A 22,272-nucleotide genomic window follows, 5' to 3' on the forward strand; every position below is an offset into this window, starting at 1 on the left:
GCAGTGAGGGGCCTTTCTCTGCTGTTTGGTTGGATCACTGTGACGTTTTATTTTTTTGTCTTCCACTGAATGCAGTTGTCAACATTTCATGACTGTCCCTCATTGAGGCTTGAACTAAGTGAGCTGCTGGGGACCTTTCAGATTTGGTTGCTTTGGGTCAGGATTCACACATGGACCACGGCAAGCAGTAGAGTTTATTCCCTAAAGGATGTCCCTGAACCAGGAGTGTCTCTATTCAGTAGTTTCAGGTCAACTTATTGATACTGGCTTTGACTCCAGATGCCATGGTCAAATTAAAGCATTAAAACACATCAGTAGGGTAGCTCCCTGGATTCCTAGCTTCTTACTTTACAGATTTAGAGGGGACTTGAGGAAGATTGTTTTCACTCAGAGGGTGGTTGGAGTCTGGAATGCATTGCCTGAGGGGGAGTGGTGGAGGCAGATACTCTCACAACAAAGTATTTAGGTGAACACTTGAATTGCCAAGGCCGGGAAGGTTCTGGGCCAGTGCTGCGAAATGGGATTAATATCAATGGAAATGTGATGAAAGGGCCTGTTCCTGTGCTGTATGACTCTACAAGCAAGGAATGGGTCTAATCTGAAAACTTCCAAAGCAACGCTCGAAACTCAGCCAGCTCCATCACGGGCACAACCCTCCCCACCATCGAGGACATCTTCAAGGGGCCGTGCCTCAAGAAGGTGGCATCCATCACTGAGGACCCTCACCATCCGGGACATGCCCTCTTCTTGTTACTACCATCGGGGAGGAGGTACAGGAGCCTGAAGACCCACACTCAATGATTCAGGAACAGCTTCTTCCCCTCCGCCATCAGATTTCTGAACGGTCCATAAACCCGTGAACATTATCTCATTGTTGTGGGTTTTTTTGTACTCTGTTTATTTTGTAATTTATAGTAATTTTGTCTTTGCACTGTACTGCTGCCACAAAACAACACACTTCATGTCATAACTCATACTCCTGCACTCCAGGGAATAAATAAGATTTTATTTTCTGGAGTGCAGGAGAATGAGGGGACATCCTATAGAGGTATACAAAATTATGAGGGGTATAGATAGGGTGAATGCATGCAGGCTTTTTTCCCTAAGGTTGGGTGAGACTAGAACTAGAGGACATAGGTTTAGGGGTGAAGGGTGAAATATATAGGGGGAATCTGAGGGGGAACTTCTTCACTCAGAGGGTGGTGAGGGTGTGGAACAAGCTGCCAGCAGAAGTGGTAGATGCGGGTTCAATTGTAGCATTTAAGAGAGGTTTGGATAGGTACTTGGATGGGAGGGGTTTGGAGGAATGTAGTCTGGGTGCAGGTAGATGGAACTAGGCAGAATATCAGGTTGGCATGGACTAGATGGGCTGAAGAGCCTGTTTCTGTGATGTAGTGCTCTGTGACTCTATAAGACAGTGATAATAAATCTGATTCTGCTGGGTCAAAAAACCACCTGTGGTGAATCATTTTAACACCAGGCACTGAATACAACTTCTTCCCCAGCAATCCTGAATGAGATCAGCCATTTCTTCACAGGTCTGGGATGTATCTCACTGCCTGACTCAAGAGACTGCAGACGCTGGAAACTATGCACAATCTGCTGGAGGAGCTCAGCAGGTCGAACAGCATCTGGGGGTGGGCGGAATGGAACTGTTGACATTTCGGGTTGAAACCCTGCATCAGGCCTGAGATGGAAAGGGGAGATGGCCGGTGTAAAGGGGAGAGGGGGAGTGGTGAGACAGGTGTCCGAGGTGATTGGTGGACTGAGGAGGGGTGAAAGAGGTTTTGGTGAAGTGTTGAAACTCAGCGCAGGTTGTCATTAATTTGCATCAGATGGAGCTTGTACCTCAAGCATTTTTCCTTAATCTTTCTTCCGAATCCAGTGACCTGCAGAGACTAGGAGAGCTGCAGCCAGAGTTGGCAGGGATAGCAGAGTTTTCAGCCACATACTTGCAGTGCCAGCTCCTCCTCATGAAGGTAAGGTGTTTGTGCAGTACTCCTCTGTCCCAGCCCTGCTTTCCTCTCACAGGCTTTCTACCTTGGTAGCTGAGGAAACAATATGCATTGCACAGGATAAATCTCATAGAAAACGTAGCTTCCTTCAAGTTAAGCCAAGTGATGAGGAAACCACTTCAGCAGTCCAGGGAGATGGGTTACTGGAGGACCCAGATTGTTCTGCGGAAGATCTGGGGGGAAGATTTTACGCAGTGAGTTGTGTCCATGCTTGCAAAGGGGAGGTAGTTCAGAGGTTGGATTTGATATTTACTGGAAAAATATTGCTGGACTTTGGGGAATGTGCAGAGGATGTGGGGCTATTTGGATGACCTTTCCAAGAGCCAGCACAAGAACAGTGGACTGAATGGCCTCCTTCCATGCTCTGTCCATCAGGAGGCTTCGGTTCAAACTGATTAAAAGATCAAGAGACTCAGTACTGTGCCATGGATTTCTTTTTCATACAAGGACGCATGCAGTGACTTTTAGGTCGTGTACAATGGTCAGGTTGGAGAGTGTTCCTGAGTAGGTGAGCTAAATTGAGTCATAGACATATACAGCACTGAATCAGGCCCTTCAGTCCATCTTGTTCATGCCAACCTAGTTGCCTATCTGAGTTATTCACATTTGCCTGCAATTGGCCCATGTCCCTCTAAACCTTTCCTATCCATGTATACGTCTAAACTCTTTTAAAACGCTGTAATTGTACCCGGCCTGTACCACTTCCTACGGCAGCTCGTTCCATATACCCACCACCCACTGTGTGGAAAAACTTACCCCTCAGGTCCCCTTTAAATGTTTCCCCTCTCACCTTAAACCTATGCCCCTCTAGTTTTGGACCCGTATCCTGGGAAAACACTGTGACCATTCACCTTATCAATGCCCTTAGTGATTTCATATCTACCATAAGGTCATCCCTCAGCCTTCTAAGCTCCAGTCAGCAGCCTATCATCTTTCCTTGTAAATCAAGCCCTCCAGTCCCGGTAACATCCTTGTGAATCTTTTCTGCACCCTCTCCAGCTCAATGACGTCCTTGTAGCTCAGTGACCATCTGTAACAGAGATTTCAATTGGGATAAGGGGTGAATGGAGTTAATGTACAGCTCAGTCAAGAATTGAATGGTTCCAGCTTAAGAGGATGAGATTCCTCCTCCTGTTCCCCTGCATGTTGGTTCCTTGGGTGAAGGGTTTGCTCTTCAAGCATAGCTTAAAGACGCTTGGCCAACATAGGAGGTTAGAAGAATGAGAGCTGATCTCATTGAGGCATGAAAGCTTCTGAGTCGGATTGTTGGGGAGACACTGAGAGGCTGGCTTCCTTGGGTGGAGAGTTCCAAACTAGGAGATAAGGGTGTCAACTATTTAGGACATGAAGGTAAATTTCTTTTCTCAGATTAGGAGTCTCTGGAATTCTCTGCCTCAGCCTGATGATGTGCAGATTAGAAGCTGTGGTTGATGGATTTTTGGGGACAAGGGATGTGAAGGTCAGACAAGAAGCAGACCTGAGACACGGCGCTAGCTGTGATCTTATTGATGGCAGAACAGGCAGGGGTAGTGTGGACTCTTCCTGCTTCTATCAGGCATTCTTTAATTCCTGTACTCCATTTGAGTGGTGGGCGGTGTCTGAGGGTGCCTGTATGGGTTGTGAGCAGGTAGAGATTTCTTCCACCTTTAGTCCACTGCCTGTATGATATCTTTGTCGACAAGATGTTGGAGGTAATAAGATAAGGTATCTTTATTAGTCACATGTACAACGAAACACAGTGAAATGCATCTTTTGCATAGAGTGTTCTGGGGGCAGCCCACAAGTGTCGCCACACTTCTGGCACCAACATAACATGCCTACAACTTCCTAACCCGTACAATTACCCATCAGCTGTTCCACCGTCCATCGGGAAGCTAACAGGATTGGGTGTACTTCTGTCTAGTGTCCCTACCCGACCTACAGTAACTGGCCAGTTACTAAACCAGAGTTCCGTCAGATTCCCAGCCGTGAGGTGGGTTAAAGTGGTTCCCCAAGGGATCAAGCCAGCTCCATTCCTCTCTGTCAGTCAGTCTCAGACGGGGAGAACTTCATTCATTGAGGCTATTGCAAGCAGGGTTGAAGTGTGTGATTTGCTGATGACAGACACGGAAGTATGTACAGCATCTCTCAAGGAAGCAGGAACTGAAACAAAGTGTTATTTTCTTTGCAGTCTCTTCAGGAGAAGCTGTGGAACGTGGCTGCTCCACTGTACCTCAAACAGAATGTCATGGCAGCTTCTGCAGCCAACCAGGTGAGTGGTGTCCTTACCTACCCAGTCGGCGCACTGGAAGCATAGTGGTGCAGCGGGTGGTGCTGCTGCCTCAGACCTCCAGCTACCCATATTATTTTCCATAATATTCACTCGGGATGTAGGCTTCACACACTGAGCCAGTGTTTAGTTGCCCATTCCTAGTTGCCCTGGAGAAGGTGGGGTGAGCTGCCTTCTTGAACCACAGCAGTTCTTGAGGTGTTGGTGTACCCACAAGGACAGCTTCTATCCCACTGTTATAAATAAGACTATTGAACAGTTCCCTAGTACGATCAGATGGACTCTTGACCTCACAATCTACCTCATTATGACCTTGCACCTTATTATCTGCCTGCACTGCACTTTGTCTGTAGCTGTGACACTTTACTCTGCATTCTGTTATTGTTTTTACCCTGTACTACCTCAATGCACTATGTAATGAATTGATCTGTACGAATGGTATGCAAGACAAGTTTTTCACTGTCTTCAGTACATGTGACAACAATAAACCAATTCCATTTCCAGTGCTACTGGGGAGGGAGTTCCAGGATTTAGACCCAATGACGATGAAGGAATGGCGATATATTTCCAAGTCAGGATGGTGTGTGGCTTGGAGGCAACTTCCAGGGGGTGGTGTTCCCTGTGGTATTGTTGCCCTTGTCCTTCTAGCTGGTGGAGGTGGTGGGTTTGGAAGGTGCTGTCTAAGGAGTCTTGGTGAGTTGCTGCAGTGCCTCCCGTAGATGGTACACACTGATGACTGTCCGTCGGTGGTGGAGTGAGTGACTGGTTGTGGATGGGGTGCCTATCAAACGGGCTGTCATTGTCCTGTATGGTGTCAAGCTTCTCGAGAGTTCTTGAAGCTGCACTCATCCAGGCAAGTGGATGTTCGATCCCAACCTCTGGTGCTGTCTGTGTGAAGTTTACACACTATCCCTGTAACCACGTAGCTTTCCTACAGTTTCTCCTCCCCTGTTTATATTAGCTATAATCCCCCTCCACTCTCAGTCCTAATGCAGGGTCTCGACCCAAAATGTCACCAGTTACTTTCCCCCCACAGATGCTGCTCGACCCACTGAGTTCCTCCAGCAGATTGTGTGTTGCCCCAGTTTCCAGCATCTGCAGCCTCTGGTGTTTCCAGTAAAATATAAAGCTTTATTGTCTGTAAAATGCTAGAGGACCAATCTGTGAAAGATGTTAAGAAATCCAGTTTGCCTAATAAACCAGCAGATTGGAGCAGTGGGCAGAGCTCTCACAGCTTCAGTGACCCCGGTTCAATCTTGACCTCTGGCGCTGTCTTTGTGGAGTTTGTACATTCTCCCTGTGACTGTGTGGATTTTTCCTCCCAAGTGCTCTAGTTTTCTCCATCTCAGAGACACACTGGCAGGCTGATGGGTTCTGTAATATACTCCTGAGTCTGGGTGTGTGGGCAGTAGGAGAATTATTTTCTGGGGGTGGGGGTTCATGGACGTGAGAGTGAATAAGGGGGCGTCCTTCAGAACTGAGATGAGGAGGAATTTCTTCAGCCAGAGGGTGGCGAATCTGTGGAATTCGTGGCCACAGAGGGCTGTGGAGGCCAAGTCATTGGTGTATTTAAAGGAAGAGATCGATAGGTTCTTGATTGGTAAGGGGGGTTAAGGGTTACAGGGAGAATGGGGTTGAGAAATGTGTCACGAACCAACAACAAAAGAAACACACTGAGCATGATTCAGTGTTAAAAACTATTTTATTAATTACTACTTATGATAATACGTAAAATAAAAAGTAAAAAATGTTAGTATGTTAGAATTCAAAAATGTTAAACCTCGAACGTTAACCCCAAAACTAAACTCGTCGTGTGTGTGTGGGGTGTGGCAAAGTCCAAAACTCCCAGTTCCGGAATGGTTCTTAAAGTTCAGTTCCGCAAGCCATAAGGTGAAACATGAGCAAGGCTTCTTCAACAACCACCGTTGTCTGAAGATAAGACGTAGACGTAGAAAAACATAGAGAGAGTAAATACGAAATCCAAATGTTCCACGATGGAACCCAAACGACACTTCAGTGTTTACTCGGTAGTGACTTCCTCACCCCGAAAAGCATCCGAATCGTGGTCGTCCACACACAAATACCTGTTTCCTTCTACAGGTCAGCAACAAAGTGAACTCCACCGGATTACTTCCAACTTCCATACATGGGTTTCAGTGGCAAACACAGTTATTGTTTCTCATCCATCGATAGAGAAAACAAGCAGGCTGGTGTCTCTCTCCCTTCATCTCTCTCTCTCTCCTTCTTCTTCTGACTTCTTCAACAACGTCATTACGTCCTTTATCTTCTATTGACGTAAGCACGCCCCACACACACATACACACACACTCTCTATCTTAAGGGACTTTCACTGAGTCCGTAACAAATGAAAAAAAAATCAGCTATGATAGAATGTGGAGTAGATTCGATGGGCCGAATGGCCTAATTCTGTTCCTGTGGTCTTCATCAGCCAGCACTGGTATGACCCGCCCTCTCGGTCTCTCCCTGTAGATCATGGAGCACACATACAAGCTGGAGTTCCTGTACAGCGGCCTGGAGAGCAGACACGTGGCCATCATCCACCACATGAGGCTTCAGGCCAAGGCGCTGCAGCTCATACTGACGGCTCGCACCACCCGAGGGTGAGGAACCCGCTGCCAACGTTCACAGTGCCAGTTGAGTGGTCTCACTGTGTGCAGAGTGAGTCAGAAACATAGAACCAAGGGCTGGTTGAGGCAGTGACACAGATCCAAAGAACCGCATTGCCTGTGCAAAACAGATACACACCAAATAGCTGAGGTTGCCTTTGTTATTGCTGCTCCCAGTCTCTCTCGTCCCACCTCACACTGCACATTGTTGGGGCTGGTATGGGATGGAGTGATAGTTATACAGCAGGGAACAGGCCCTTTGCCCAACTCATCCATGCTGATCAAGATGCCCATCTAAGCTGGTCCCATTTGCCAGCGTTTGGCCCATATCCCTCTAAACCTTTCCTACACGTGTACCTGTCCAAGTGTCTTTTAAATGTTATTGTACCCACCTCAACCACTTCCTCTGGCAGCTCGTTCTCCATACCCACCACCCTCTATGTGAAGAGGATGTCCCTTCCACTCCCTTTTTAAATCTTCCCCCTCTCACCTTAGAGCGACGAGATTCACCTGAACCCTTAGTTGAAGAATGGCATTGTTCTACGAGCTGATGGAGACTTAATGGGCAGAGTCTCTCTCTGTGTTGTAAGGAAATATGGAAGTAGGCTGGACAACCTGGCTGAGCGGAGAAAGAGGTGGAAGTGGGGTGGACTGGGGAGAATCTTTCTCAGCTGGAGGGCGGTGAAGTTCTGGGACCGCGATCTACAAAGAGAATAGAGTCACATTTAAATAATTCCTGGAGCTGTGAGTTGGGGAACCATGGACCAAGTGTTGGAAGGTGTGATTAGGTTGAGGAGATCTTCTTCAACTGGCACAGGCACTCTGGGCTGGCTGGCCTCCTCTGTGGTAAATACAATGATCCTGGGATGCATGAAGTCGACTTCCTTTTGTCTGACCAGCAATCCTCCCTCAACCAGTACCATTCGCTGGCCCTTGTGAGATCTTGCTGTTCCCATTCTGCTCACGTGGACAGCGCACCAACCAGCTCATGGGTAGAAACGTTGTAAAGTCCCACCTCTTACTGTCCGTCTTGTTTGTTTCAGGATGGAAACGCTGATAAACATGTGCGAGAAGTTTCTGCAGGAGCTCGAGATGTTCCCCAGGTAACCACTTCCTCAGCTTGAGAATCAGAATAAGGTACCAGTGGATTTTAGGGAGTAAACATAATTGAATCAGAATCAGGTTTATTATCACTCGTCTTGTATGGTGTGAAATTTGTTATTTTGGAGAAGCAGTACAGTGCAAAGACATAAAATTACTGTAAATTACAAAATAAGTAGTGCAACAAAAAAGGAGTAACGAGGTAGTGTTCATGGACCGTTCCCAAATCTGATGGTGGAGGGGAAGAAGTTGTTCCTGAATCGTTGAACGTGGGCCTTCAGGCTCCTGTACCTCCTCCTCAATGGCAGTAACATGAAGAGGGCGTGTCCCAGGTGGTGAGGGTCCTTAGTGATGGATGCTGCCTTCTTGAGGCACCACCTCTTGAAGATGTCCTCGATGGTGGGGAGGATTGTGCCCGTGATGGAACTGGCTGAGTCTACAACCCTCTGCAGCCTCTTGCGATCCTGTGCATTGGAGGCTCCATACCAGGCAGTAATGCAACCAGGCAGTAATGCAACCAGTCAGAATGCTCTCCACTGTACATCTGTAGAAATTTGGAAGAATCTTTGTTGACGTATCGAATCTTCTCAAACTGCTAACGAAGTAAACCCACTGGCATGCTCTCTTCATGATTGTATCAATGTGTTCAGCCCAGGATAAATCCTTCGAGATGTTGACGCCCAGAAACTTAAAGCTGCTCACCCTTTCCACCGCTGACCCGTAGGGGACTATGAGGTTTGGAGATTATTGTAAAAACCCAACCAGTTTACTGATGCCACTCAAGAAAGGAGGCACGCTCAATGTGGCAGTCTCCCCATGGACTCGGGAGGTTGAGGGTTCAAGCCCCACCCTGGACAATTGAGCACAGATACCAAGGCTGATGTTTCAGTGCAGTGCTGAGGACTGCAGTGTTGAAAATGCTTTCTCTCAGATAAATTATTAAACCAAGGCTCTTAGTTATTCTCGCATTCTTTATGAGCCTGGCCTCTTATGGTTTCTTCTTTAGAACAGTGCCTATATTTCAATTGAATTCCATTGGCTGCAAAATGCATTTGTATATCCTGAAGTTGCGAGAAAACTTCCATAAAAATTCTGACATATTTAACAATGCCTTCGATAACCATACCATTGAATTTTAACAAAAACTGTGCGCCAATGGAAAGCTTCAAGAGATCTGTTCCAAGTCTCCCATGACCATGATAGACAGGCACGTTTGACATCCCGGGTAGGCACAGTGATGTCAACAAGTAGCACTCAGCCAAGTCATGGCATCAGCTGTGTGAAATTCTTCCTTGCTGGAAGTCTAAGACTTTCCTCAGTGCCTGTGGCTCATTTCCTTTCTCGCTTTCTCTCTACCTGATGCTCACTTTTTTATTTCTTTGTTTTATCCACTTTTCCTCTTAGCTGTGATCTTTAACCTCTCCTCTCCCATCCCTACTGCCCCCTCTCTCCCCTCCCCTTCCCGCCCCCCCCCCCCGCCTTCGCCTTCACCTCCCCTTCCCCTTCTCATCTCCTCTTCTGTGCTGGTCCTCCATAGCCCTCAGTTCCCTAATTTTTCAAAAATGCATCTACTTCCGTGGGCAGGCACAATAGTGTAGCAGTTAGTATAATGCAATTACAGCGCCAGCGACCTGGGTTCAACTCTGGCCACTGTCTGCGAGGAGTTTGTACATTCTCCCCGTGTCTGCGTGGGTTTCCTCCGGGTTCCTCCCACATTCCAAAAAGACGTACGGGTTAGGAAGTTGTGGACATGCTATGTTGGCGCTGGAATCGTGGGGACACTTGTGGGCTGCCCCCAGAACACTCTACACAAAAGATGCATTTCACTGTATGTTTCAATATAAGTGTGACTAGTAAAGATATCTCATCTTTATGTACCCTCAGTGACCTAGCCTCTACAACCCTCTAAGGTAGAGGTTTCCATAGAAGAAGTTCCTAGCACCGAACAATCTGCTGGAGGAACTCAGTGGGTCAAACAGCATCTGTGGGAGGAAAGGAATTGTCAGCCCTTTTCGGGTTGCAACCCTGCATCAGCACCAGCTGAGTTCCTCCAGCAGATGGTCTGTTGTTCCAGGTTCCAGTATCTAGCAGTCTCTTGTGTCACCAGGCAGTGAGATACATCCCAGACCTGCGAAGGTGTGGCTGATCTCATTCTGGATTGCTGGGGAAGCTTTGGTTGTCTTCAGTGCTTGGTGTTAAAATGATTCACCATAGGCAGTTATTTAGCCCACCATGCTTTGAACGCTTTCAGATTAGACCCACTCCAAAGCACCTCAGTTTTAATTGACGATCCCCTAACCTTATGACTACATCCTTTGTAGCTAAGTAACTATACTTAACACTCTCCCGCTAGTGGAAACATCTCAACATCTACCTTATCGTGCTCCCTCAGGATCTTCTGCCTTTTTCACTAAGATCATTTCTCGTTTTCCTAACTTCCAGCAAATTCAGATCCAAATCCAGGGAATCGATTGCAGCAAGGCCGATTGTTCTCCCCTTCTGGGACAGCAGGCGTTCCATACTCCTTGTATTCCTTTTGGTAGAGTTAGTGGATTTGCCCGTCTTGTGCCAAGTTCCTCCGCATTGCACGTTAACCCTGCCTTCAATCGCTCTTCCAGGTACTTTGCGGCAGAGCTACAGCACTTGCAGGAGAGCTTTGTGGAGAAGCTGCTGGACGTTATGCCCAGGCTTGTGGCCTGCAAGCCCATGGAGATGGTGAAAATTCTGCAGACCACTCTGCGGCACAGTAACTTTGTCCTGTTGAAGCTACCAGAGCAGGTGCCATTCATTCACGCTTCTATTGCATTATGAAGATGGTATTGGAGGGGAGGGTGGAGAGGTAGGGCGAAGGCTGGGGGTTTACGGGTTCCACAATGAGCAATAACTAGACAGAGAAGCAAAGCAAAGAATTTTGGAAAAGATACGGGGAAGAAAAATGAGGAGAGAGTACAAAATATTTTTACAAGGTCAAGTCAAGAAACAAACTGCTGGAGGAACTCAGCGGGTCAGGCGGCATCTGTGGAGGGAAATGGACAGTCAATGTTTTGGGTTGAGGCCCTTCATCTGGACTGATCGTAGAGGGGAAATAGGACCATAAGATATAGGAGCAGAATTAGGACATTCGGCCCATCGAGTCTGCTCCGCCATTCAATCATGGCTGATTTTTATTCCAACCCCATTCTCCAGCAACCCTTAACCCCCACCCCCCCCTTACCAATCAAGGAACTATCAATCTCTGCCTTAAATACACCCAATGACTTGGCCTCCACAGCCCTCCGTGGCAACAAATTCCACAGATTCACCAACCTCTGGCTGAAGAAGTTCCTCCTCATCTCAGTTTTAAAAGGACGTCCCTTTATTCTGACAGCCAGTATGAAAGGGTGAGGGGAAGGGGTGGTGCAAGAACTGGTGAGCGATAGGTGGATCCAGGTGAGGAGGGGTAGATTGGAAGATGGAGGAAGATTTCATACAAAGGTTCTCTAACAAAGCTCAAGTCACTTGGGTACCAAACATCTAAATGGAGTAGGGAGCAAAGAAATCTCGGAGAACACAAACAGGAACTCACTGAAAGTGGTGACATGGACCACATCATGAGTGATGAACTAAGCACCAGTGTTTATTTTTGAAGAGAGAAATGTAGAAAAGCTTGGATCATACTTCAGTTTGACCACTCATGGAATGCTGTGCACGGGTAGCCTAGCCGTATTTTTCCTTTAGAGCAACATACAAACTGTTGGAGGAACTCAGCGGGCCAGGCAGCATCTGTGGGGGGGAATGGACAGTTGACATATTGAGTTGAGACCTTACGTCTGGACTGAAAGATAGAGGGGAGATGGCCGGTATAAAGAGGTGAGGGGAAGGGGTGGAGCAAGAGCTGGCAGGTGATCCAGGTGAGGAGGGGTGATAGGGGGAGTGGAGATAGCGACAGAGGCCGGGAGGTGAGGGGTGGAGGTGACAGAGGGCTGCAGATGGTGGGATCTGATAGGAGAGGAAGGTGGAGCACGGAACCAAATAAGGGAGGTGGGGAGGGCAGATGGGAACAGTGGAGGGGGAGGGGACCCAATGGGAGGGGTGTGTGGGTGACGGGCAGATGGAGTGGGAGGGGGAGGGGGATGAAACAGGGTGATGGGGGCTGGGGTGGGTGTGGGAGGAACTGGGTCGATCAGGAGGAGAGAGAAAAGGGACAGAGGGGGAGAAGGTTACCGGAAGTTGTAGAATTCAATGTCCGTGTATTGGTATTGGTTTATTATTGTCACTGGTACCAAGGTACAGTGAAGAGCTTGTCTTACAAACCGATCGTACAGATCATTACACAGTGCAGTTACGTTGGGTTAGTACAGAGTGCATTGAGGTAGTGCAGGTAAAAACAATAACAGTACAGAGTAAAGTGTCACAGCTACAGAGAAAGTGCAGTGCAATAAGGTGCAAGGTCACAACAAGGTAGATCGTGAGGTCAGAGTCCATCTCATTGTATAAGGGAACCGTTCAATAGTCTTATCACCGTGGGGTAGAAGCTGTCTGGTGGTACGTGCCCTCGGGCTCCTAATCATTTTATTTTATTTTTTACTTTGTGCATTGCATGGCAAGGTCAGGCAATGCACAAAGATGGTTATCGTCCATCACTAACAACCCTGGGAAGTGAGTAGCAGAGAGTTCCTCCAGCAGATTGTTTGTTGCTCCAGATTCCAGCATCTACAGTCTCCATTTCAGTGAATCTTTGCTGCACTCTTTCTGTGCCAAATACACCCTTTTTTTTAAGTAATGAGACCAAAACTTTACATAATACTCCAGGTACGGTCTCACCAAGACTTTATATAATTGTCTTCAAATTTATTTAATTAACTGAATTTGAAATTACTTGAACTAGTTTCTTTGGATAATTAGACACGGCCACTGAGTGCTGTAACGTAACCACTGTGACCCAGTTCCAATAAAATCTCTGTGGAGAGGGTGTGGAAGTGGTTTACAAGGACAACATCAAAATTGAGAGATTCGGAAAGGATTTGCAGGCTGAGTCACTTGTCTAAGGAAATGTGGAGGCTGAAAGTTAACCTGATGAAGTTGCTGTCAGTCTCCAGTTAACAGTTGAACTATATGACGTGTAGTAATCGAATCTTCATTGACTGGTTGAGCGACTTTCAGATGGTGTCATGTTGGTTCGCTCTGCAATGGTGGTCAGAAGATGGTGCTGACGACAGCTGTACACAGGGAGATAGACTGACACTCCCAGACAGTTCTGACAGTCTGCTGCACTGTCAGAGGTACCATCCTGTGAAAGTAGTTCCCACCTGCCTTCTCATAGAGAGGTTAAAATTAGAAAATGGAATTGCCTTCGATTCTGGTCACCCCATTACAGGAAGGCTGTGGAGGCTTTGGACAGGGTACAGTAGGGGTTCACCAGGATGCTGCCTGGATTAGAGGGCAGGTGCTATAAGGAGAAGTTGGACAAACTTGGGTTGCTTTCTCTGGAGCAGCGGAGGCTGAGGGGAGACCTGATAGAAATTTATAAGATTATGAGAGGCATAGATAGAGTAGACAACCTGTATCTTTTTCCCAGGGTTGAAATGTCTCGTACCACAGCACATGCATTTAAGGTGAGAGGGGGAAAGTTGAAAGGAGCTGGCCAGTGCAACAAAACACACTCTCACACTAGAAAATGGGCATTACTATAGATAACATGTTTTAGACTCACATTATGTGTGATTATCAGAATCAGGTTTATTATCACTGACTTGTTGTGAAATTTGTTGCTTGGCAGCAGCTGTACAGTGCAAGACATAAAAATTACTATGGGTTACAAAAATAAATAAATAGTGCAAAAGAGGAATAACAAGCTAGTGTTGTTCATGGGTTTATGGATCGTTCAGAAATCTGATGGCGGAGGGGAAGAAGCTGTTATTGAATCGTTGAGTGTGGGTCTTCAGGCTCCTGTACCTCCTCCCCAATGGTAGTAATGAGAAGAGGGCACGTCCCGGATGGTGAGGGTCCTTAGTGATGGATGCCGCCTTCTTGAGGCACCACCTCTTGAAGATGTCCTCAATGGTGGGGAGGGAGGGTGGAATTCCATTTAAATCGGAACAACATGGTGGGCCGAAGGGCCTATATTGTGCTGTATTGTCCTATGGTTCTATGGAGCTGTGCGAGGCAAGTTTTTTTTTACACAGGAGGTGGTGGGTGTCTGGAATGCGCTGCCGGGGTAGTGGTGGAGGCAGATACAATAGAGGTGTTCGTGAGGCTCTTGGATAGGCACGTGGATGTGCAGAGATGGAGGGATATGGACATTGTGTAGGCAGAGGGATTAGTGTAGTTGGGCATTTGAGTACTGTTAATTACTTCGGCACAACATTGTGGGCAGAAGGGCCTGTTCCTGTGCTGTACTGTTCAACGAGCAACACACAAAGGACCTGGAGGAACTCAGCGGGTCAGGCAGCATCTATGGAAGGAAATGGACAGTCAACATTTCGGGTTGAGACCCTTCATCAGGACTGGAAAGAAAGACGGGAGATGGCTAGTATTAAAAAAAGTGGGGGGAAGCTGTTGCTCTCGCTCCCCCCCCTTATACCGGCCATCTCCCCTCTTTATTTCCGGTCCTGATGAAGGGTCTCGACCCGAAACGTCGACTCTCCATTTCCCTCCACAGATGCTGTCTGACCTGCTGAGTTCCTCCACCTTTTGTGTGTTGCTCCAGATTTCCAGCATCTGCAGACTCCTGTCTCTCCTCTTAAAATTAGACAGACTTTGAGCGGCATTCTGGAAGGGAGTTTGATGTGGCAGGAGGGTCTTCTGCTTGCAAAACAAACCCAATTCTTTCTTTTTATAGGTGCATAAGGCTTCAGCGACCATTATCGAGCCTACCGGAGAGTCCGACAACCCTCTGCGGTTCACGTCTGGCCTGGTGGTTGCCTTAGATGTCGACGCCACGTTAGAACATGTGCAGGATCCTCAGTCAACTATTAAAGTGCAGGTAGGTCATCACAATCAGTGGTCGCTGGGGTAAACAATGCTGGAAACACTCAGCAGGTCAGGCAGCATCTGGAGTTAATGCTTCAGGTCGAAGACCCTCCATCAGAACAGATATTCTCTTTTTGTTTCAGATTGCCAGCATCTGCAGTTTTATTTTGATCTTCAATCACAATCAGTGAGGCATCTGTGTTAGAAGCAGCCATACTTATATCAGTGGTTCGGCATCATTTAAAACCAGTACAGGGACAGGAGACAATTCAACCTCTCTGCCACTTAGAGAAGAAAAAACTCAGCAAGTCAGGCAGCATCTGTGGAGAGAGAAACAGAGCTAATGTTTCAGGCCCTAGACCTTCCGTCAGAACTGGGAAGGACTCAATATTGAATTCTCCAACTTTAGATAACTCGCTCTTTTTTTCTATTTGTTATCAGAACAGGCAGTTTCTGTCAGTCATCCGTGATATTTTCCCGAAGTTTTCCTCTCTCCATTAGTATGGCCCTGGCCCGCTGGACATGTCCTGCGGCCTTGCTGTTAACAACATATCACACAGACTGAAGAAACACAAGCTGCCTGCCACGTTAATCCATTTGGTCTCACCCTACCACAGATACTCCTTCTGTCCTACCCATCCCTCTCCCACCTTCTCTTCTACTAGAAACCATAGAAAAACTACAGCACAGAAAACAGGCCATTTGGCCCTTCTAGTCTGTGCTGAAACATTATTCTGCTAGTCCCATTTACCTGCCCCCAGCCCATACCCCTCCAGACCTCCCTCGTCCATGTATCTATCCAATTTACTCTTAAAAGTTAAGAGGGAGCCCGCATTTACCACATCAGCTGGCAGCCCATTCCACATTCCCATCGCTCTTTGAGTGAAGAAGTTCCCTCTAATGTTCCCCACTAAACCTTTCCCCTTTCACCCTAAAGCCATGTCCTCTCGTACTTATCTCTCCTCATCTAGGTGGAAAGAGCCTACTTGCATTAACTCTGTCTATGCCCCTCATCATTTTGTAAACCTCTATCATATCTCCCCTCATTCTTCTCTGCTCAAAGAATAAAGTCCTAACATGCTCAATCTTTCCCTGTAACTCAACTCCTGAAGACCCGGCAACATTCTTGTAAATCTCCTCTGCACTCTTTCAATCTTACTGACATCCTTCCTGTAGTTCGGCAACCAGAACTGCACACAATATTCTAAATTTGGTCTCACCAATGACTTATACAATGATTTATGAAAGCTCTCCTGTTTTCTCTCTTTCCCAGTTTTGACGAAGGGTCTCAGACCTGAAATACTAGCTCTGCTTCTCTCTCCACTGATGCTTGATGACCTCCTGAGAGTTTCCAGCATTTCCTGACTTTATTGAGTTTCACTCTTCAATATTAGATCATGGTTGATGGATGTATGTACTCATCACTCTCTTAGACTGCCTGTCACTTAATAACCTTCTGATTCAAAATCTTAGAACATAGAACATACAGCACAGTACAGGCCATTTGGCCCACAATGTTGTGCCGACATTTTATCTTGCTCTAAGATCTATCTAACCCCTTCCTCCCACATAGCCCTCCATTTCTCTATCATTCGTGTGTCTATCTAAGAGGCTCTTAAATGTCCCTAATGTATCTGCCCCACATCTTATCGATCTTAATTTTGTAGGGTTCAATCAGTCCTCTGACCGAGACTCAGTATAACTAGGACACAGTAGCGAATCATCCAGCCATTTTAAAAAGGATCTTAACCATTGAGACAAAGGTTTATTGGTCAACACAACAGCGCTGGAGGAACTGAGCGGGTCAGGCAGCATCTATGGAGGGAAATGGGCAGTTGATGTTTCGGGTCGAGACCCTTCATCTGGACTAGGTTTATTGGTAATCGGTTTATTATTGTCACATGTACTAAGATGCAGTGAAAAACTTTGTTTTGCATGCCATCCAGACTGAGCATTCCAAAACATCAGTACGTCGAGGTAGTGCAAGGAAAAGCAATAACAGAATGTGGAATATAGTGTTACAGTTACAGAGAAAGTGCAGTGCAGGCAGACAATAAGGTGCAAGGGCCACGACAAGGTAGATTGTGAGGTCAAGAGTCCATCTTATTGTACAAGAGGTCCCTTCAGGAGTCTTATGACGTCGGGATAGAAGCAGTCCTTGAGCCTGGTGGTACGTACTCTCAAGCTTTTGTATCTTCTGCCTGATGGGAGGGGGGAGAAGAGAGAATGTTCGTGGTAGGAGGACTCATTAATTATGTTGGATGCTTTCCTGAGGCAGCAGGAAGTGTAGACAGACAAGGTGTCATTCCTTCATTGATAGGGGTAGCCTGGTCCAGTGTCCCTCTGCTGTGGCCTTGCAAAAGTTTTTCCTTTCAGTAAAAAATGAGAGTGGAAATTAGTCATTCTTAATTTTAACAGCTTTCTGAAGGAAGAGAGTCCATTGAAACTTCAAAACCAAGATTGATAAGGTTTTGGATCTAGAACAGTAATCAGGGATGAGAAGTGAATAAGGGTGACGTGCTTACATACACATCAGCCACAGTTTAAATGATTGGTGGAACAAGGCTGACAGGTTGAATTATCTGGATAAAAGTATTTCACCAAATCCTTTCAGGTAGTTCCCATTGCACAGCGCTGCAGTAGTGTCACAGACTCAGGTTCAGTCCCGATCTCTGGTGCTGTCTGTGTGCAGTTTGCATGTTCTCCCTGTGACAGCATGGGTTTCCCCCGGGTGCTCCGGTTTCCTCCCACATCCCAGAAATATGTGGGTTGGTAGGTTAATTGGCCGCTGTAAATTAAGGATTAGTGTAGGTGGGTGGTTGATGTCAGCATGGACTCAGTGGGCTAAAGTGAGTCTATGACTTGGAGTCAAGAGTCATACAGCATGGAAACAGGCCATTTGGCCCATAGAGGGATATGGGCCAAATGCAGGCAAATGGGACTAGATTAGATAAACCTTTCGTATCCATGTACCTGTCCAAGGTGCTTTTAAGTGTAGTTATCACTTCTGCCTCAACCACTTCCTCAGGCAGCTCATTCCGTATATGGACCACCCTCTGGGTGCAAAAGCTGCCCCTCAGCTGGTCCTATTAAATCTCTCCACTCTCACCTTAAACCCATGCCCTCTAGTTCTTGATTCCCCAACCCTGGGAAAAAGACTGTGTGTACATTCACCCTATCTATGCCCCTCATGATTTTATACACCTCTATAAGGTCACCCCTCAGTGTCCTATGCTCCAATGAATAAAGTCCCAGCCTGCTCAACCTCTCTATAACTCAGGCCCTCGAGTCCTGGCAACATCTGCATAAATCTCCTCTGCATCTATTTGTATTTGCCTTTCAGCGTATTTCAGATCACAACAACTCACTGCGTAAAACAAATTTTCCTAATCTTCTTCTGAATTATTTATCCAATTATCTCAAGTTCGTTGTCATGGGTATACATACCCAGGGTATAAATGTCATAAAGGCAGGCACGGTAGTGGTTAGCGTAACGCTATTACAGCGCCAGCGACCCGGGTTCAATTCCGGCCGCTGTCTGTAAGGAGTTTGTCCGTTCTCCCGGTGTCTACGTGGGTTTCCTCCGGGTGCTCCGGTTTCTTCCCACATTCCCAAGACATACAGGTTAGGAAGTTGTGGGCACGTTCTATTGGCGCTGGAAACGTGGCGACACTTGCGGGCTGCCCCCAGAACACTCTACGCAAAAGGTGCATTTCACTGTGTGTTTCGATGTACATGTGACTAATAAAGATATTTTGTTTTGCAGCAGCATAGTACATGGCAAACATAAATTACATCAACTTAAATTAACATAAATGAGCTTTAATCCGTTCGATTATATCCACCTGTTTTTCCCATCTTAATACGTGGAGTAAATGGAAGTGGGAAGTGTGAACCGATGGTGCTGTGTGTCTGAGCTACCTCTTGTGTCACCTGCAGGTCACGTATCCAGACGGCCAAGCCCACATAATCCATCCCAAACCGGCGGATTTTCGAAATCCTGGGCCTGGAAGACACAGGTTGATTACCCAAGTCTATCTTTCCCACACAGCCTGGACAGGTGAGAGATGATCTGCATCAGATGCATTCGGGTGATGCTTTTATCAGAGTCCTGGACAAAGCAGGACTCAGAATTGGTGGCATAGATTGGGTGGACGGTCGGAATCTTTTATCCAAGGGCATGGCTTTAGGGCCGGGGGTGGGGGGGGGGGGGGGGGGGGGGGGGGGGGGGGGGGGTCGGGGGGAGCTTAAAGGAGATATGCGGAGATTTGCACAGAGAGTGGTAGGTGTCTGGGTTACACACCGGGGTTGGTGGTGGAAGCTGATATGACAGTGGCATTTAAAAAGCTTTTAGAGAGACACATTCTGGTCGCCCCATTACAGGAAGATGTGGAGGCTTTGGAGAGGGTGCAGAAGAGGTTCATCAGGATGCTGCCTGGATTAGAGGACATGAGCTATAAGGAAAGGTTGGACAAACTTGGGTTGTTTTCTCTGGAGCGGCGGGGGCTGAGGGGAGACCTGATAGGAGTTTATAAAATCATGAGAGGCATCGATAGACAGCTGGTGTCTTTTTCCCAGAATCAAAATGTCTAATACTAGAGGACGTGCATTTAAGGAGAGTAGGGGAAAGTTCAAAGGAGATGTGCGGGGCAAGTTTTTTTACACAGAGAGTGGTGGGTGCCTGGAACAGGCTGCTAGGGGTGGTGGTGGAAGCAGATATGATAGTGGTGTTTAAGAGGCTTTTAGATAGACACGAATATGTAGAGAACAGAGGGATATGGATAGTGTGCAGGGAGAATAGGTTAGCTTAATTTGTTGTTACGTAGGCTGAAGGGCCTGTTCCTGTGCTGTCCTGTTGTACGTACTACGTAAAGCAGAGTTAAGGACGCAGGCGAAAAGGGTGAAATTAGAACTGTTACAGGTAACACTGGAATGCATGGGGCTCGTTTTTTTGGAATGAGAAAAGGACTGAGGGGCATATTATTGAATGGGTCTTGGCAGGGTTGGTGTAGACTAGGGAAACAAAGGACTGCAGACGCTGGAATCTAGATGAAAAACACGATGATGCTGGAGGAACTCAGCAGGCCACAGGCAGCATCCGTGTCCCCGAAACGTTGACCGCCTGCTTTTCTCCACGGATGCTGCCTAGCCTGCTGAGTTCCTCCAGCATCATCGTGTTTTTCATGGTGTAGACTAGGTGTTCCCATCAGTGAGGGAGATGAGAATGAAGGGCTATCGGTATCAGGGAGTCACGGATTAATGCACTGGGGAATTCAGGAGAAAGTCCCTGGCGAGACTGTGGACCTCCTGTCCACTGGGAATGGTACAGATGGGTTTAAGGGGAAGTTAGAGAAATGCACGAGGCAGTGGATGAGGGTGGGTGAGGTGTAGAGTGGTGGGATGCAGCTTGGGCATAAGTTTAAAAACCAATATGGACCAGCTTCCACATTTCTTTACAATATAGAAGGAGGCTGTTCAGTCCATCATGTCTATTACTGGTTTTCAGTCCTGTTATCCTACTTATTTCCCTGTGACCTGTTCTCTCCCACATGCCCATCAATTCCACCCTAATTTTTCTACAGCCCACCAACACACCAGGGGCAACTTACAGCTGCCAGTTAACCCACCGACCCCCCCCACTTCTGTGGGAGAAAACTCTGGTCTCCATGTCTGTGAGGCAGCAGCCCTACTAATTGTGCCACTGAGTTCCCAGTGACTCAGCCTTCTGACTGACCAGGAAGAATAATACCTACTGGTGTGTGCGTGCATGCACACCTCCCTGTCCCTGTTGTGCCTGGCCCCCCCCCCCCCCCCCATAATGTGCGCACACGTGTGTGCGCCCCCGTCCCTGTTGTGCGTGCGCGTGCACATACCTGTCCCTGTGTGTACTCTAACACCTGTGACTCCTATCCCTCTCCCTCCCGCCTGTCCCACAGAGCCCTGCCAGGTCGAGGTGCGGTTATTGCTGGCCTACAGTTCCAGTAAGAGTCGGACGTCCAGCCTGAGTGGCCTCACCAGACCGGCCTGGAGCGACAGTGTGGACGGTTTGCCGCAGGCACCTAACGTCATCGAGGGCACCATTAACCTCAGCAAGCAGGTCAAAGTCTACCTGATGCCCAAACCAGCCAGGCGATGAGGGCTAACATCACTGCTGCCAGAGGACTCGTCTGATCCGGAGAAAGAACTCACAACACAGGCTGTTCCTTGAGCACAAACCGTACAGCAGGAGCAGCTTAGGTTAGTCACCCACCTGAGAACTCTGAGGAGTGCAGACTTTGTAAAGTCTGAGGGTCAAGAACACTGCAAAATCCTTTGTCTCACCATACAAGGGAATGTTGTGCTAAGTTCTAACACAGCATTTAAACCTTCTAAGCTCCACGTCATTGCTGTTAAATCAGGCACTGAGCAGCAGTGAGAAACTCTGAACTTTTGGAATAATTAACTTTATTTTCCTATTGAAAATTTGATAAAAACATTTTCAAGACTCTGTGTGTTGCTCCCTTGTACCACCAAGTGGCAGAGAGCTTGACTTTTCCCAAAGGTTTGATTCTGAGCTCGCTGTACTCCTACCACGTCTCTGTGACCTTTGCTGTTGCATGTCGGGTAGGGAGGTTCTCGGCTGAGAATTCACCCAGTTATTTCCCTGAGGACAGCGAGCTGGGGGGAAGGGGGGGTCACCAGATGCTGCTGGAACTGGGCCAGTGACGGGTTGTGGGTGGGGAACAGGAGACTGAGCAGGGATTTCTACAGCGGGTTTCTCTGCTGCCAGAAGGATGTTGAGCTGTCTGTAGACCCCACCTGGTGCACAGTGAGAGTGGTTGCAGCTCAGGTTCCTTGTGGGATGTCATCCTGGTGTAGGTCAATGACTTAAATTTTAATTGCAGCTTTAATTAGGGAGTGGATGCACCCCCCCCCCCCCCCCCCCCAACCCCCCATCCACCAGGCTAGTTCTGTGAATGACACACAGGTGAGGTGACCCTCGTGTAATGGCGAGGGTTGCGTTCCTAGAAGATGATACGTGTCGCGATTTCCCTTAGCGCGAAGCCACATCATCTGCGTACATGTCAAGCAATGCACGTTGAAAAGAATAAATTTTGTGTTTACTTCTTTGGGTTTTTTTTCACATTAATTCAGTGAGAGCAATTTTTTATTCCATATCTCAGATATTTTGGTGATTTGTGAATTTGTAAAGAGTGAATTTCCAAAACGTTTTAAAGTTGAGTTTATTGTCACATGCACAAGTACATGTGTGCACAGGTGCAATGAAAAACTTAGTTGCAGCAGCAGCATCACAGGCACATAGCATCAG

The 22,272-nt window shown here is 47.3% G+C and overlaps 1 protein-coding gene across 1 annotated transcript in view; it reads left to right on the plus strand.

Moving 5' to 3' along the window:
* ints4 (integrator complex subunit 4) overlaps positions 1-21,859 on the plus strand; it is a 72,242-nt gene extending 50,383 nt beyond the window's left edge. The window contains exons 16-23 of the mRNA XM_052025682.1: positions 1,886-1,979; positions 4,186-4,266; positions 6,775-6,905; positions 7,955-8,014; positions 10,631-10,790; positions 14,833-14,976; positions 18,903-19,023; positions 20,900-21,859. Of these exons, the coding sequence (XP_051881642.1) occupies positions 1,886-1,979; positions 4,186-4,266; positions 6,775-6,905; positions 7,955-8,014; positions 10,631-10,790; positions 14,833-14,976; positions 18,903-19,023; positions 20,900-21,099 (991 nt within the window). The 3' untranslated portion in view covers positions 21,100-21,859. The remainder of the gene's footprint in view (positions 1-1,885; positions 1,980-4,185; positions 4,267-6,774; positions 6,906-7,954; positions 8,015-10,630; positions 10,791-14,832; positions 14,977-18,902; positions 19,024-20,899) is intronic.
* The last annotated feature ends 413 nt before the right edge of the window (positions 21,860-22,272 follow it).

Source organism: Pristis pectinata, chromosome 11, assembly GCF_009764475.1.
Source record: "Pristis pectinata isolate sPriPec2 chromosome 11, sPriPec2.1.pri, whole genome shotgun sequence".
NCBI lineage: Eukaryota > Metazoa > Chordata > Chondrichthyes > Rhinopristiformes > Pristidae > Pristis > Pristis pectinata.